General features: G+C 43.8%; 1 protein-coding gene across 5 annotated transcripts; it reads right to left on the reverse strand.

Moving 5' to 3' along the window:
* Nucleotides 1-1,594: 1,594 nt before the first annotated feature.
* Nucleotides 1,595-7,966, reverse strand: LOC131579352 (uncharacterized). Of its 5 annotated transcripts, none has more exons than XM_058839085.1 (7): nucleotides 7,750-7,966; nucleotides 7,009-7,258; nucleotides 6,041-6,100; nucleotides 5,297-5,428; nucleotides 4,278-4,424; nucleotides 3,424-3,484; nucleotides 1,595-3,254 (listed from the first exon to the last, which is right to left on the reverse strand). In XM_058839085.1, exons 2-7 carry the CDS (start codon nucleotides 7,171-7,173, stop codon nucleotides 3,151-3,153), a joined length of 669 nt encoding a protein of 222 aa, XP_058695068.1. In that variant the 5' UTR covers nucleotides 7,174-7,258; nucleotides 7,750-7,966; the 3' UTR covers nucleotides 1,595-3,150. The 5 variants fall into 5 exon arrangements, with proteins under 5 accessions (XP_058695068.1, XP_058695069.1, XP_058695072.1 ...); XM_058839086.1 differs by lacking the exon at nucleotides 7,750-7,966 and adding an exon at nucleotides 7,479-7,628; XM_058839089.1 differs by lacking the exon at nucleotides 7,750-7,966 and adding an exon at nucleotides 7,460-7,628.
* Nucleotides 7,967-15,488: the final 7,522 nt, after the last annotated feature.

A 15,488-nucleotide genomic window follows, 5' to 3' on the forward strand; every position in this document is an offset into this window, starting at 1 on the left:
GAAGAGGGTAATGTTTGTCTCAGCCTATTTGAGGTAAAGAAGTTTTTTTGATGTAAATGCCTTGTCTTTGACTTAATACAAGAAATGCTGACACAAGGTGAGCACGAAATGCTTGGGGTCTGTAATGGGTGTCTATAACTCCACCTGACTTCCACCAGTGAAATCTGGGGGTGACGCAAGCCATGGAATATCCCTAGAGATGCAGGCAGGTTCTGGGAAGTTACTATACTTCGCATGTGGAATGTGCTGCTAAATATAGCACTGGAAACAGCAGTCAGGAATATATTTTCTGCAACACAAACCAAAGTGGACTAACATTAAACTGATAATCAGTTTCCACCAATTTCCATTCTGCAGCTGTCATTTTTATGAAAGCCCCCACGTTTGCAGAAAGAACTGTTGAAATCATGTCTATGAGTGATCTGCAATAGTTGCACCACTGGAAGGACTGTGTAAAAAATAAGACAGTTTTAGCTGCTGATAAATCAGTTACATACATTTTTATTTAGAAGTCAATTAGAGCATACTTCTCTTTTACACCCTAAGACTTCAGTATGTGCTGCTAAGGCTGTTTCACAGCCAAAAGAGTACCTGCCATCCCTGTTACTAAATGCCACTGATCAAAGGCTTTCAAAGCCAGGCTGGGTACTTGGATTGTACCCCCAGAGCTGTGCCAAGAGGACCTGGCCTGCAGCAGCTGTGGTGGCACTGCCACCCTCATCCCAGGATCATTCCATCTGCCTGAGCCAGTGGAAGCAGCACAGCATTTGAACAAGGACTGGTGACATGTTGCTCTGCACACTCACAGTAAAGGCAAATTTTCTTGTTCACCCGGCAGTCAAATGCTGTTGAATTATGCTCAGTATGTCACACTGCAACAACTGGCTATGGAACAGCACTTCTGGATGGGACCATAACTCCCACCCAGAAATGATGCAGAGTCTGAGCAGTGCATTTTAGCAATGCAAAATCTATATTAGGCTAATCAGAGCCACGCTGCTTTCAGCTATCAATGAGCCCAATGCCCTATGAGGGAATCTGACTTTCTTTTAATGTACAAAAACAGCAGTTTATGTTAATCAAGAAGAAACTCCCCAGATTTCATTGCAGAAGCATCTGAGGACAGGGAGAGCAGTCACGCTCAGCGCTTTGATGCCTTTTGACAGGCACTATTTCAGAGGAAAAAGCACAGCATCCCATTTTGAATCACAATGTTTGAATTGATATATTAAAGCAATTTAAATATGAACACCTTCAAATGAACAAGACAACAGATGTGTTTTGGTTGGCATAGGAAGGGGTTGGACTAGGTGATCCCCAGAGGTCCCTTCCAACCTCAATCATTCTGTGGCTCTGCTGGCAAGTTAATAAAGTTAGGAGAAATTTGTCTACTGTGGCACATAGTTAAGCCTCCAGTTGCCAGAGTAGGCCCAAGTTAAGCTGATAGTCCAAGCACCCAAATTCGGGGACAGCATCCCTGGCTGAAGCTGGGCAGTGAAGGAGGCAATATGTGACTTGAGAAGGGCTGTGGAGGCAGCCTGGTGCTTAGGGCTGCTCTCTTGATCTGAGTATTTATCTGTTCAAGATTACAACAAAAGCTGTGTAACATATTCATAGAATTGTTTGGAAGTGACCTTAAAAATCACCTCATCCCGACCCCCCCTACCACAGGCAGGGACACCTTCCACTAGACCAGGTTGCTCAGAGCCCCATCCAATCTGTCCTTGAGCTTTCAGTGATGGGGCGTACACAGCTTCTCTGGACAATCTGTGCCAGTGTGTCACCACTCTCACAGCAAACAATTTCTTCCTAATATCTAATCTAAACCTACCCTCTTTAGTTTAAAGCCATGTAGGTATTAGAGTCCCTTTACCAGCATTATGAAAAGGACTTCGGTCTTTAGAAAAAAAAAAAAAAAATCAAGAACAACTCTTCTTTTGGGATCATGAAAGGCACCTTACTTGCTGCAATTAGATAAGTCTTATATGAGGTCATTCCTGGAGTTACATGCCTCATGGTGGGCATGACTTATCCTACTACCCACTTTCTCAAGATGGGAACTTATTTTCCAGGCCCTGTTCAAATGCTGCACTAATCTGCAACATGGGATAAGTCACCTATCACACCCTGCACTGGAGAGAGTTCTTCAGTATCATTTTCTTGCAGCATGGCTCAGCAGGATAAATCAGGGTGCTGAATGCTAGGGAGCAGGGATACCTTCTACCCACTCCTCACCTGCTCAAAGCCTGCAGGCAAGATAAACACTTGACATTCACTTAAAAGTGAAACATAAAGTACATATGGGAATTATATGCTCTTTACGAGATGACAGAATCTGACTGGAAGCTGTAGTTCCTTGGTCTAGAGGACCAAGAGGTCCCCTAGAGAAAATAAAACAAAACACCCTGGTCTAGATCTGTAATATATTTTAGTAAAACAGGCCCTAAAATAAGGTTTTATTTTAAACAATCTACAAAGTAGAAATAGGAAAAGTTGAACTGAATTTAGAGCACTCAAGTTACTTTATAAGAGGAGCAACTGCAGCTCCAGTTCCTGCTACACTCTGTAGTTACAGTTCAGTGCTAACACTAATTTTATTGAGACATGTACACCCCACAGAAACCACATTTTGACGGAGGTATCTGAATGGTGTTATTAAGGTTTCATATCAAAAACTTTATTTGCCCCTTTCCTATCAAGATGAAAAGGAAAACACTCTGAAGCTCCAGGATGAAGTGCATCCTTCATTGTTATACAAATAATTCATGCAGTAAGAGAGAGAAACTGAGAAAGCAGTTGAAGAAAAAAGATTGTATTTAATATTTAAGCACCTAGGGCTAGCACTGCTATGCAAATTACATGATGAATTTTACTGAAATAAGACATGATTTAAGTAAAAAGCCGGAGGAAAAAATGCTCTCACTTTCCAGAGGCAATGAGGTATTTTACTATACAAAGCCTGAAAGTTCAAAATCACCTGCAGATCTTTCCCTCTACACTGTGATCTCTGCTCAGTGTTGGACATTCACTAGTTCACTCTGTGTGTTTTTGTTTTTCAAATGGCCAAGGAAAAGTGCATAACCATCTTTAAAGATTAAGAACTTCTTGCACCTCTCTTGCCACATTTGAATAAGATGTTCGGCCATTTTTTCAAGTCATTCTGATATATGGTGGAGGTTTGGATGTGTTTTCCTCTGCATCTACATCCGGGGCCGGAAACTGATCTGTGAAGTTAAAAATTGTCCCCCCAGAGTCTGTGTGAAAAAAGAAAGAGAAAACCATTAAACACGGTATAGATGTCTGCACAAAATCCTGAGTTCCTTTTGGTTATCAGGATTTTGGCCTGGGATGTAAACCTTATTCAGAATGTTCCTTCCTCATCCCTGGTGAACATTCAGATATGTGGAGGCAAGAGTTACTCACTTTGTACAGCACAAACCATTTCCACAGCCTGATTTTGGTCCTCACTAGGTTGCAACCATTCCTATGAAAAAAACCAGCACCATCAAATACCTCACCTGGAAATTTGATCAAGAAGATACACCTGAACTTATTTTAAAAGTCCATGCAGTCCACTCCTCCTAACACGTTTCAGTTTGAAAGTTTAAAGCAGCCTCACCTTACTCACTCAGTATCTTTAGTCAGGGACAGCTGTCTTGTGGCCTGTACCCTTTAATCCCTTACCAAACCATATGGTTGGATGCACACATTTAATAATCCAGCATCAGAATTGCTCTAGTAGAGTAGTAGTTGGAATTTATTTATTTATTTATTTACTGAGCTCTCATTGCAAAGATGCCATGTGCCCCATCACTTGAGGCAGAGTCCTTATGAATGAGGAGTAAATGACATATGTCAGCACCACTACACTTCACACACAGCACCGGAGATATTTTTATTACTGAATTAGAAGTTCCAGTGTGTAAGTACCAGTAAGTCTTTGTAATGCTGCACCAGAAACAACTGTTGGCTTAAAGATGAGAGGAACAGTTTTTGAGGACAGCAGGAATTTATGGGAAATGAGGCCACAGTAGCTTCAGCAGAAATGTTTAGGAGAATAGAGATAACTTAGATCTTACAGGAAACTGTAACTAAGAGGGAGATAATAAGGGAAAAAATACAAGAAATATAAAACTCTTCCCACCTAATTTCTTAGAATTAGTCCTGCATGAGTGAGGTAGGAGCTGAGACTAGGTTTATAGGAGAAAAACACACCTCCACAGTTTCTTCCCCTCCCACCCACACTCAGTAGAAATAAACTTGTACCCCAGGCTCACCATCCCAGTTACACTGTCATAGCAGGAGCAGTGTGGAAGACTCCGGCATCCCAAGTAAGCCATGGCCAGTACCAAAAAGGCACTGCAGATGGATACAGCCAGCAGGGCTATATTAGCACCCTTGACAACTTTATTGAGTATGAACCTCTGCAAACAGAAAAGGAGATGGTAAAGCCATATTTAAAAAGTGATGCTCTCCACCAAAAAAGAATCTCATGACTGCAAGAATGCTATGATCGTATGATAGGAGATTGATTGTAGTCAGTGTTATTTAAGGTTTTTCTGTGTTCTGAAAAACAAACCAAGCATGAACCTCAAACAGAACAAGCAGTGAAATAAGGCTGTTGATTAAATGTGAGATGCTACGCAATGGCATTGGGTTTGGAAATAGCTTTGACAATAAGTAAAAACCCAAGGAATGGCTGCTCTTCTTCACACTGAATATGAGAAACATCCTCTTGCTGCACTGCACCTTATAGAAGCCTGACATTTTGATTTGTCCTGCAATAAACTAATAATCAGCTTCATCTATCTGGAATACCTTCACCCCCACAGCAAGCAATTGTTTGTAGATTGGAGATACAAAAGGGCATCATTCCTTCTCTTCAGCTTTACTGTGGAGGATACACTTGAAATAAGACCAGGTTTAACCAGCTGCCCTGTAACTGCTGTAATTATATCACCTGATGTGCCTGTTGGAAAGATTTGAACCTTGCAACCACTCTCTCAAACCAGGCCAGGTATACTCTCAGCACCTTTCCCTGAGCAGTACCAGTATTTTTTCATGGCTCAGCCCACACCACTCCTTTGCAACAAGAAGCAAAAGCAGCCAACCTGACCTAGAAGTCTGGTTCTGTTTGTAAGCAGACAGGCTTCCTCCCTCCTGGGACGTCTATCTGGGCTTGTTGCCAGCAGAACTGGGGGTCAGAGAGACCCCTAGATCCAGCTGCAACAACATCTGGCACTGTTTGCAGATTAAAGGTGTCATGTTCCCCATAAATAATGATATCAATACTTACAGTATGGATAACATGGACTGGGGCAGGACTCAACTCCTCCTCTTCACCATAGTTCAGCGTGAAGAAGCTATAAACTATTATAATGAGGGTGGCGACACAAGAGAATATGGAAGCAACTATCAGTATATTCACCTAGACAGACAGAGAATTTTAGTGAGAAAAAGAAGTGGAGCAGGAATTAAAGCTGTCCTTTGGCAAATACAAAGCATTACAGGTAGCCTTTGACCTACCATAACACTACAACGTCCCCAGTATCAACAGTCACTTAGAGAAGTAGAAGTTTTCATAAAACTGAGCTTCTGAGCTACAGGTGAGTCCTGAATATTAATCAGAGGTGCTACCTAAAGACTTTGTCTTAGAGCTCTCTTACATACAATATCATCCGTTGGAGTTTACATGGCTGGAGAAACCTGCCTAGGAAATGCAAACCTCTTAACTAATTTCGTATTTTAATGTACACAGTGCTTAACAACATGAAGGACCACCAAAAGAAAAGCATTGAATTGAAGTGTTTTTACAGATTTTTGCATTTTATTAGGCTCAGTGCCTGTCTGCTGCAGCAGAAAGCAAGGTAACACTGCATCCTCCTCTTGCTTATGAACACAGCAGCTTTTGTGACAATAACTCAAAGAAATAAGCTCTTAATTCTGCAGAAGGACCAGTCAGCTCATTCCCTCTTCAAATTGCCCCAGCATTTTGCCCCTGCCCCATGCACACAAACACCCATCTGCCCCACTGGCTTACAAGAACTGGATTCTTCCTCTGCGAGGAGAACAAAGCCAGGACGCCTGGGACTCCCATCACCTGAGGAGCACAAAAGGAGTTGGCAGCTTGGGAGACTAGTATCAGATTCAGAAGATAAACTGTGACAGAGTAATGAAAAACCCATGATTTCAAGGCTTGGATTAGAGTAACTACTGCATCAGAAATGGGAAAAGAATTGCTCATTTTTTCTGTTTTCCTCATTTTTTCTGTAGCATCTCCTGGGGGCAGGACATGGGTGACATGTATCTTGCCCACTTGCTACCTGCACAGCCTTGCTATGGCTGACCAGAGCTTTATGGGTCAGGCAAAATAATGAAACTGATTGAATAAGTTTGATTAACGTGCTAAAAATGCATGTTGCTTTCCCAAGTCCATATGCATCTTGTAGAGGAAAGAAAGATACTAATGAAAGGAGACAGGCAGCCACTGCACTGGAGAGAGCTCTTCAGTGTAACTTCTTGCAGCATGGCTTAGCAGGATAAATCAGGGTGCTGAATGCCAGGGAGCAGGGATACCTCTTGCCCACTCCTCACTGCAGTACCAAAATTAGGGGCACTGTGCTATGGGACGGAGATCATCACCTAGATGTTCATCTACCTGAAGAGAGGATGAGGTGTTCCCTTCCTAATCTTTGGTGGACTCTCTGTGGTCACTATGCTTCTGCAAAAAAACTGTTGTCAATTGTCACTATAGCCCCATTTTCTACATTATCCAGCAGAAACGTATTTAATTTAGTTCCTTCAGAGGAAAGTCTGCTTGCACTCTTCTGCTTATATAATGATGAGGAGACTTTTATTAACTGACTTCAAACCATAAAACAAGGGAGTGGGCAAGAAATCCTGGCTTCCCTCCTACCCCCAAGAAGAGTACTAGTAGGTAGCAGTGGGAAAAAAAAAACCAAACAAAACACTACAAAACAAAGCATAGAAAATATAGTACAAGTGTACCATGCCAGCCCAAACTGGAGCTCTGGTTTTGCCCAGCTGAGACTCTGTTCTGAAAATGCCATCTATGAACCCACTGGTGACACAGATGGTGCTGAAGGCTATCTGGAACATCCCCAGCACGACCATGTTCCTCTGGTTAAAGATGAAATATCGATACCGATCCATTCTGCTCTGATTCCCACATAAACCCCTGAACACGGAGATTGGCGAGCTGTGTCAGGGCCTTCCAGGGTCGGGAGAAGGGCTCTTCCTAAGCAGGAGAGAGAGAAAGGACAGGATCATCAGCACTCCTCGGGCATCGGCTGGTGCGCAGAACCGGTACCAGGAGTACAGGGCTCACTCCTCAGTGCCCGAAGGAAAGCTGCCTTTTGGGAAATCCCTGGGGCTACTGCGTAGCAGGTGACCGGGACACCATTCCCGACGTTTCTGGAGCGGAATGCGCGATCGTCACCTCAGAGCCCACCGCTGACCTTCTCCCTTCGAGGTTTCTGTTGCCCACAGAGGCGCAGGGAGTGCTCAGGTTCTCTCCCATTTGGAAGTTAAGCTCCGCACCTCTCCAGGAAGGCGCCGCTGCTCCCTTCGGGCAGCCAGCACCGAGCCCCGATACTCCCCGTGGCTCTTTCCGGTAATCGCATGCCCTCTGCAGGCTCAGCTCTAGCTCCGTCTCCCGTGTCCTCCCGTGTCCCCTTGTTCCGTTCCGATCCGGCTGGCCGGGAAGCGCCATACCCGCTGCGCACTCACCTGCAGCGGCACCGAGCCGAGAAGCGTCGGGAGAGCTCCTGCTCCGCGTCCGGGGAAAGGAGTTCCGAGCCGATGCCAAAAGAAGCCGGCGAGGCCGGGAGAGCCTGTGCCGTGCCGCGACCCACGCAGGAACACGGCTACTCCGCCCACCCCCTCCCGCCTCGCCTGCACCCGGGAGCGGCCGACCTGCCCCGGGCATCCTCGGGCTCCCGGAACCGGGCACTCCACCCACCCCTTCTGCACAGCAATTGAGCCTTTTCCCCTCCCTGCAGCCGTAAGTGCTGCTTCACACGATATACACGTGCAGTACTGTGAGTTGGGGAAAGTGGCACAGGTTTGTGAAGAATAGAGTGACTCTTCAGGATTTTGAAAAAGTTTAATAGGGAATAAAACAAGAGACAAAAGTCCAGCCCTGGGGTGCTCCTGGCAAACAGCCAAAGAACACACTGTATATTTGAAACTGTTTGTCTTTGTACTGTATCATTCCTGAGGCTCATGCATATTCATATGTTTTATTATGCAAACTTCATTGGGAACTCTTAATATTCCAGGTTCTCTTCTTACCTGATTTTTAACCTCTGACCTGACTGCAGGATATTCTACAGATAAGGTCTTCCCATGTTCTTATCCTGTTATTTCACACTCTGGATGCTCATGTGTCAGTCCACAGACGTAAGGAAAATTAGTGTTTTTGCACCATTCTTTATGTTTTCATGTTGGTTACATAGAGGTATTTTTAGTCTCTATTTTTAACAGTTTGCTAAGTCCTATGACACAATGTATTTATCACATTACCATTCATATAAACTACACAGTGTATACATAAACTGACAGATTATACTATACAAAAGCAGTTAAAAGTAAGTATAAATTGTATTATACCAAAATACTTGTGATACAAAAAGTTAATCTAAAAATTAAGCCAGTATTATATTGTCATCTATAACAGGTTGCTCAGAGGTCTTGTTGGAAGCCACATCACTGAAAGTGTTCAAGGCCAGGCTGAATCCCAGGGATGGGGTTTTGAGTAACCTGGTCTAGTGGAACGTGTTCCTGCCCGTGGTGGGAGAGCAGAACTAGATGAGAGGCAAAGATTCCCCTGGCACATTGCTGCCCATTCTCTGTTGGAAAGGGCAAAAGACCCTGTGCTGTTCAACAGAAAAGAGCTTGGGAGTGCTATTGACACAGCATGAGCCAGTGTGTGCCCAGGTAGCTAAGAAGGCCGAGGGCATCCTGGCCTGCATCAGAGATAGAGTAGACAGCAGGACTAGGGAAGTGATCATCCCCCTTACTTGGCACTGGTGAGTTACACCTCAAGTGCTGTGTTCACTTCTGGGCTGCCCATTTGTCTCGGTTTTGGAAGACAGGTGTCTGCTAGGGAGGGCAGGAGCCTCCCTTGGAATGAAAATATAGACCCCCTTCCTCCAAATTATTATAATTTTGAAATCAAGGGGCTCTCAGGCAGTGATCTGGGGATAGGAATAACAGTTCTTTACTAGTATAACCAGGCAAACAAACAACAATAACTACAGCATTAACAAGAAAACAGAACCAGGGACCCCGTGACAGCTTTCTCGGCTGAGACGGGAAGGGATGGAGGAGAGGCTTTGCTTCACAAACCCCCTCGGGCGGGCAGTCCAGGTGCTCCTGCAGGGCTCTGAGGAACACTCAGCTGGAACAGCAGGGATGAGCTGAGATCCCGGGCTGGTGGATGAGGTGGATCAGCAGCTCCGCAGCGGTGGCTGGCACTGCCACGACCCGGCAGGACAGGTTCTCAAGCACCCACGAAGTACCCGCAGTCAGGTTTTCCCCACAACTAATGGGTAAAAATTCCACAAGTGAGCCAGAAGTTTTAGAAGAAGGACACCTAACCCCCAACACTATTTTATAAACGATTTTGAGGTGCTGGATTGTGTGAAGAGAAGGGCAAGGTTCATGAAAGCTCATGTTTTCTCATATGTAGAAAACATGTTTGAGAGAGCTGGGGTTGTTTAGTCTGAAGAGGAGGCTCAGGGAGAACTTCATCACCACAACTCCCTCAAGGGAGGCCATAATAAGGTGGGGGACAGTCTTCCCTGCCATGTCTGCAGTGAGAGGACCAGGGGAAATGGCCTTAAACTGAGACAGGAGATTCAGATTAGGTATTAGAATAAACTTTCACTCTTAGGGCTGTCAGGTGTTGGAATAGGTTTTCCAGAGAGGCTGTGGAGTCATGATCTCTGGAGGTGTTCAAGAGGCATCTGGGTGACGTGGTTTAGGAGTTACAGTGGTGGTGAGGTGGATGGTTGGACTGGTTGACCTCAAATCTCTTCCAACCTTGATGATTCAATAATTTTATGATTCTAACATCCCCCCAGGCACTTCCAGCAAAATCCTAACAAACACATGACTAAAACCTGCCTATCCCTGAAACATTTTTTAAGAAATCAGCTCATAGGTCTGGTATAATTTGTTTAAATAAACCCACTGCACCTCCAGAGTATACTGTGTTATTACACCAGGGCAGGACTGGAACACAGCTAGGCTGGCCAGCACATGGCACCATCCACAATCCCAGTGTCATCTTCCACAGAGCTTGCAAATACACACTAAGCACACATCCTTCCAGCCCATAATGACTGCGAAAGTTCAAGTGACAATGTCACTTCTGCATCCTTGGAGAGAGGGGAGGGCAGTCCTTGCACATCTACACCCAGCACAGACAAGAGGGGCTCAGTTATCTCAGCAATTGTGATCACAGAGGAGGGGAAGGCAGGGCAGGCACCGAAAGTGCTGCCCCCCCACTGCCTCAAAAGAAAATATATCACACTTTAAAGCAATAGTTAATGACACTTTTGGTGGGATGTTCTTCCATACCACAATACAACTGAAATCCATTTTATGTGCATTGAAAAAGAGGAGTAAGAAAAGCAGCAGAGGGGCCAGAAAAAACCCACAAGTGGTGTCAGGTGTTCATTCACTAGTTACATAACACGGCCTAGATGAGATTAACTGTGTGAAATCCTGCTCCTGTGCATCAGCAAAACTCTGGTCACACAGGACACAAAGAAGGGGGAGAGGTCAGAGGATGCTCAAAACTGTGACACACAAATAACAAGCAGAGACAATGGTTTTGTGTTGAGTATTTTATTTTTGCATTGCCTTCATAGCGCAATTAAAGCAATTTTTAAAATTCACTTATTACAAATGTTTGTCAAGTCTGTTTTTCCCCAGAAACACTTTTCTTGCTTCCTTGCACATACGCCCAGACACACTATAAAAACCTCATTCATAACATCAAAGGAAGGGCATTCATCATTCATGTAAACATCTTTCTTAGAGTTATCCATTTTTTAAAAGTCATGAATAAACTTACAGATGTTCAGTAAGGCTCATAGTTCGAGTACAAATGTCATAAAACACCTATCAAGTACTGTACACAAGTTAAATACTCTGGGGTTAACTGTTAACACATGTATAAGCTTACCCCAAAGATTATTCTTTAGCACTTAGTTCTTCAGAACAGAGACACCCAGTAATTATGGGCTAAAGAGTATTAAAACAGCAGAAGGCCCAGCAGAAACTGTTAAGTAATACAATTTTAGTCCGGTTTTTAGAGTTAAATTTGTTACATATGCGGTAGGAAAAGTTTTCTAGAAAGGAATCTACAGAAAGGAGGGATGGTTCATTTGTATGATATCATGAAGAGATAAGCTGAGAGGTACGTCTTGAAAATGTGACTAGCCTTGCTATTGCAGTTACTTATGGTGGCTGCACGTAATGCTGCATAAATACTTCCCCAAATAGAAGAAATGATAATTTGTAATTGTAAGAATCATTTGTCGCATCTCCCATTAGAAAAAAGAAAAATTATCTACTTACTGGTATTCAATTACATGTGCATCTTACAAAAAGACATCCCTTTAAATCTGGTTTAGATTTTACTGGAACTTTTTTGTTTAAATATTCATTCATGAAAATATTTCATACAAACATCATTTTACATACAAATGTTAAAATTTGTGAAGCGGGTATTCCCACACTCATGATTTTATGGCTTGAACATTTAGTTGCTTGTAATTTTTGTATAGATATTTCTCCTTGGGGAAAACAAGAGAGTTAAAATAAAATAGTAAACAGAAAAAGGGCAGGAAGTTCCAATGCCTGAAGACACAGGAGGGTCCATTCAAAAGACAGTGATCTTTGTGTTCAAAACCTTTGATCTGGGGCAAGTAAACATACATTTAATCTTGCACCTTTGTTTTTCCTCTTTGAAAAAAAAAATCCCTTATAAGATTGTTTAGAAATTCTTTGTCCAAAAATACAGTTCTCCTGTTTCCATTACATGAAGCAAAAGGAACAAGTTCACTGCAGGTGAAGCCCATTTCCACTCACAGATGAAGCTGCTCCCATGCCTGCTTTCCTCGCTTGGATGCTTTTGGCACACAGCAATGCAGTGGAACTGAGGCGCAAGCAGCACCCTTGCATGTAAGGAGATACTTCAGTGCCATTGTTTCTAAAGCAGTTTGGCTTTTTCTAGTGCTTGGAAGTGAGGTCCTCAGGCACCCACAGCTCCAGCAATTCTGCCGGGCCACAGGAGAACACAGCAGCAGATACCTGGCTTTGGGTAATGTTGCCTCATCACAGTTGCAGTGTTTTCCAAAAGACCATCAAATTGAGTGAAAGGACACAAATCACAGAGGTCTCTGGGACAGAAGCAACACCGCTACACCCCTGGCACAACCCAGTTTGTTTTGACTGGAGACTGGGAAGGAAACAAAAAAGTGGCAATTTCCATAATTTCTGAGTTTCTCTTACCATACAGGATATGTTGGCTACTCTGCTCCTCCAGTGCCTGACAGAGGGTGAGAAATCCCCATGCTACAAGACCCTGGGCAAAAACCCACTGCCATCTGTGTGCAACAATTCTGTATCTGGAAAGGCTGTGCTAAGGAGAAGCCTGCCTAGTTGCTCCCAAAACACGCAGCCTCACCCCATGGCCTCTCAAAGCTCCCAAAAACCTCCCCAGGAGCTTCACCTGATAAAAAGCACAGATCATCCTAGGAGATACTAGGAGGTATCGTGGCAACCATGGAAAAAGTCAACTCTCACAGGTGAAATGCCATGTCCATGTATTTCCTTTTACTTTTTCAGCAGTCAAGATTTACAGGTATTTATGTAGGGAAGTTTTTTTATAATCACTATACAAAACAAGGAAAAAAAAATCCTTTTCAGGTTTGTTAAAAGAAAATCAGGATCCCCCAAAAGTAAAATTACAGCACAAGACTCCCTTCATGGCCTAAGCCCTTTTCCTTTTTATCCAGTGGAGTGACCTCAGCAGCAGGCAGCTCTCAGCTGCAACTTTTCTGGCTCTCCAAGAGTAGCCACTTCTAGAAAACAAAGCTTCTATATTGTTGGTGACAAAACCCTGTGCTGCCATTGCAAGAAGATCCAGTTCAGAGTCTTTTTTTTTAAGAGATGATCAGCAGGCTCCTAATAGAAAGTGATACAGGCTTCTCATACAGGAGCTCAAGTAACTCACAGAGAAGTCATGTGCAGTACTGCAGACCAAAGGCAGATATTGAGAACTGATCTGTACCTGAAAAATGCAACAATTCCAGGTTTTCCTATGCTACTCTTTAGTCACAATGGGTATGCTGAGAGCCAACCACTCACTCAGGCTCAGCTGACAGTCATCAGCTCTCCTCCCAGCTTCTGTGCCAATAGGAAAGGTCTTTGGCCAGACTGTAAGAAGTGAAGCTTCTTTACTTATTGCATACTCACCAGCAGTCAGCTGCATCCTACAGACCTGGGAAGACTGCTGTGCAAGGTGATGCTTCCTCTGCCCCAAATGAAAACCATGGTTGGGTGTGGGTCTTTTGTCTACGGATATGTCATCACACTACCAATGAGGAGCTTTGTGAAGCTGGTCCTGCTCTCTAGTGAGTTCCAGAAACACGCTGACCTGTTAAGGCATTATTTGGAGTTCTGTAACTAACCTGTGTTTGAAGCAGGGGATGTCAACTCATACCTCTGAGGACACTGAGCTCTTTCACGACCCAGTGGCAAAAGCCATCTCAGCCATCTCCACTCTAACAGACCAGGAAGAGAGAGAAAACAAGAGCTAAAGGGCTCCTGAATCAAGCCAAAGCAGCTCCATAATCACAACTTTTATAGAAGGTTGGTTGCTGAAGAAGGGAGCTACAGAAGGACCAACAGATTTTACAGAGCTGAGAAAGACAGCAGAGGTAAGAGACAACAGCCACAGCTGTGGCATGCTACCTACCAGGCTACACACATGTACAGGAGAATCTGCTAGACTCACCAAATCTTTTGAGAAGACACAGGACACATCTCAATGCCTTTTTTTTCCTATAATTTCCCTATTGTAGGATAAAATCTTCAAGCCTGATGCCCAAAGAGCATCTATATTCAATTTACCTCAAAATCTGGCAATACAAAGACTAACAAATCTATTAAAATTTAACCCCACACAAAGAGGAGATTAGCAGAGGAATCAGAGACTGCTCAGAAATGAAGGGAAAGGAGCTTTAGTTATTAGCACATTTTAAACACAATTCCCCAGCGAGCACAGAGAGGCCAGCAGTCCAAAGCAGGTTATCAAGATTGTGGAAGGAGATACCATCCATTCCCAGCAGGGTTCAGTCACATCTTCCCTCTGCTCTTTCCTGCACCTAAACTCAAGCCTCAACTTTGCAAACTTCATGATCTCGGCACAATAAACCCCAAGATACACATAAGAGCTCCCTCCTTTCCTGCAAGTGGCTGATAACCTAAAGTAATGACCCACAGGCAGGTAGGGAAAGATGAAGTCATGCATTTCTTTTTGAGAATCATATACTGAAGCTGAGTGGCTGACTGACCTTTGCCACCGCTCCCTCACCTGTGGTTAGCTCTGTCTCTGCACACTCAAGTGAGTCCCTGAGCTGTCACCTATGTTGTGGATGAGACACAGAGCTGCGATCTGAGTGTCCAGCACAAGGAGATGGGAGATGTCACACAGCTCATGTGCAGAACACTGCTGAAAGAGTGTCACAATACCCTGAGCCTGCCTGTCCCCTGCCCCAGCACATGCACAGACTAGCTTCTGTGCAAACTGAAATGATGAGGTGATGGAAAATGCTTGTGAGCAGGTGCAGGGACTAAACAGAGCCCAATGTTACAGCCCCAGGTTCTTATGAGTAATTCCTAACTTTCCTCAGGTACCAAAGCAAGACTCAGACTGCACATAACAGCAGCCTCATCTTTCTACCTGCAGGTACCAAACAAATTCTCCCTGCGCAGCTCCCCAGACACCTCCAACAGCTCAAGCAAACAACCAAAATGTATTGCAATAGAAAGGTAGGTCTGATTCCCAAATCATTTATGTTACATATATACAAACTTTTTAAAATTACAAACATTTAAACAAAGTGTTGCAAATGCATTTGAGTTTCTCCTAAGCTGCCAAACCCAAAAGAGAACATCAGAGTCCCAGAAAGGCTGCAGTATCCAGACCAAGACAATACATTATTTCTCTCTTATACAGGATTAGGCAAGACCAGTACAGCATCTGAAAACCATACAATTTCCCTACTCCTGAAAAACCCCAGCACAGAGCCCTGCAGATGAATATTCACAAGCCCCCACTGTTGGCTGCAACAAAGCTATGGATTGACTGCTGTTTATAAATATGAGCATTGAGTGATGTTTTTACATTCATTGTTTTTCAAAGACAATCTTTTAACATCTTTTCTTTC

This window comes from Poecile atricapillus, chromosome 4, assembly GCF_030490865.1.
Source record: "Poecile atricapillus isolate bPoeAtr1 chromosome 4, bPoeAtr1.hap1, whole genome shotgun sequence".
Taxonomy (NCBI): domain Eukaryota; kingdom Metazoa; phylum Chordata; class Aves; order Passeriformes; family Paridae; genus Poecile; species Poecile atricapillus.

Bases quoted from the DNA above. Each gene is read 5' to 3' on its own strand.
- LOC131579352 (XM_058839085.1), bottom strand. From the start codon at position 7,173: ATGGATCGGTATCGATATTTCATCTTTAACCAGAGGAACATGGTCGTG. The intron at 6,101-7,008 runs GTACACTTGTAC...TGTGCTCCTCAG, and splicing joins CTCCAGTTTGGGCTGGCATG to GTGATGGGAGTCCCAGGCGT. The intron at 3,485-4,277 runs GTGAGCCTGGGG...TTTTTTTCATAG, and splicing joins ATGACAGTGTAACTGGGATG to GAATGGTTGCAACCTAGTGA.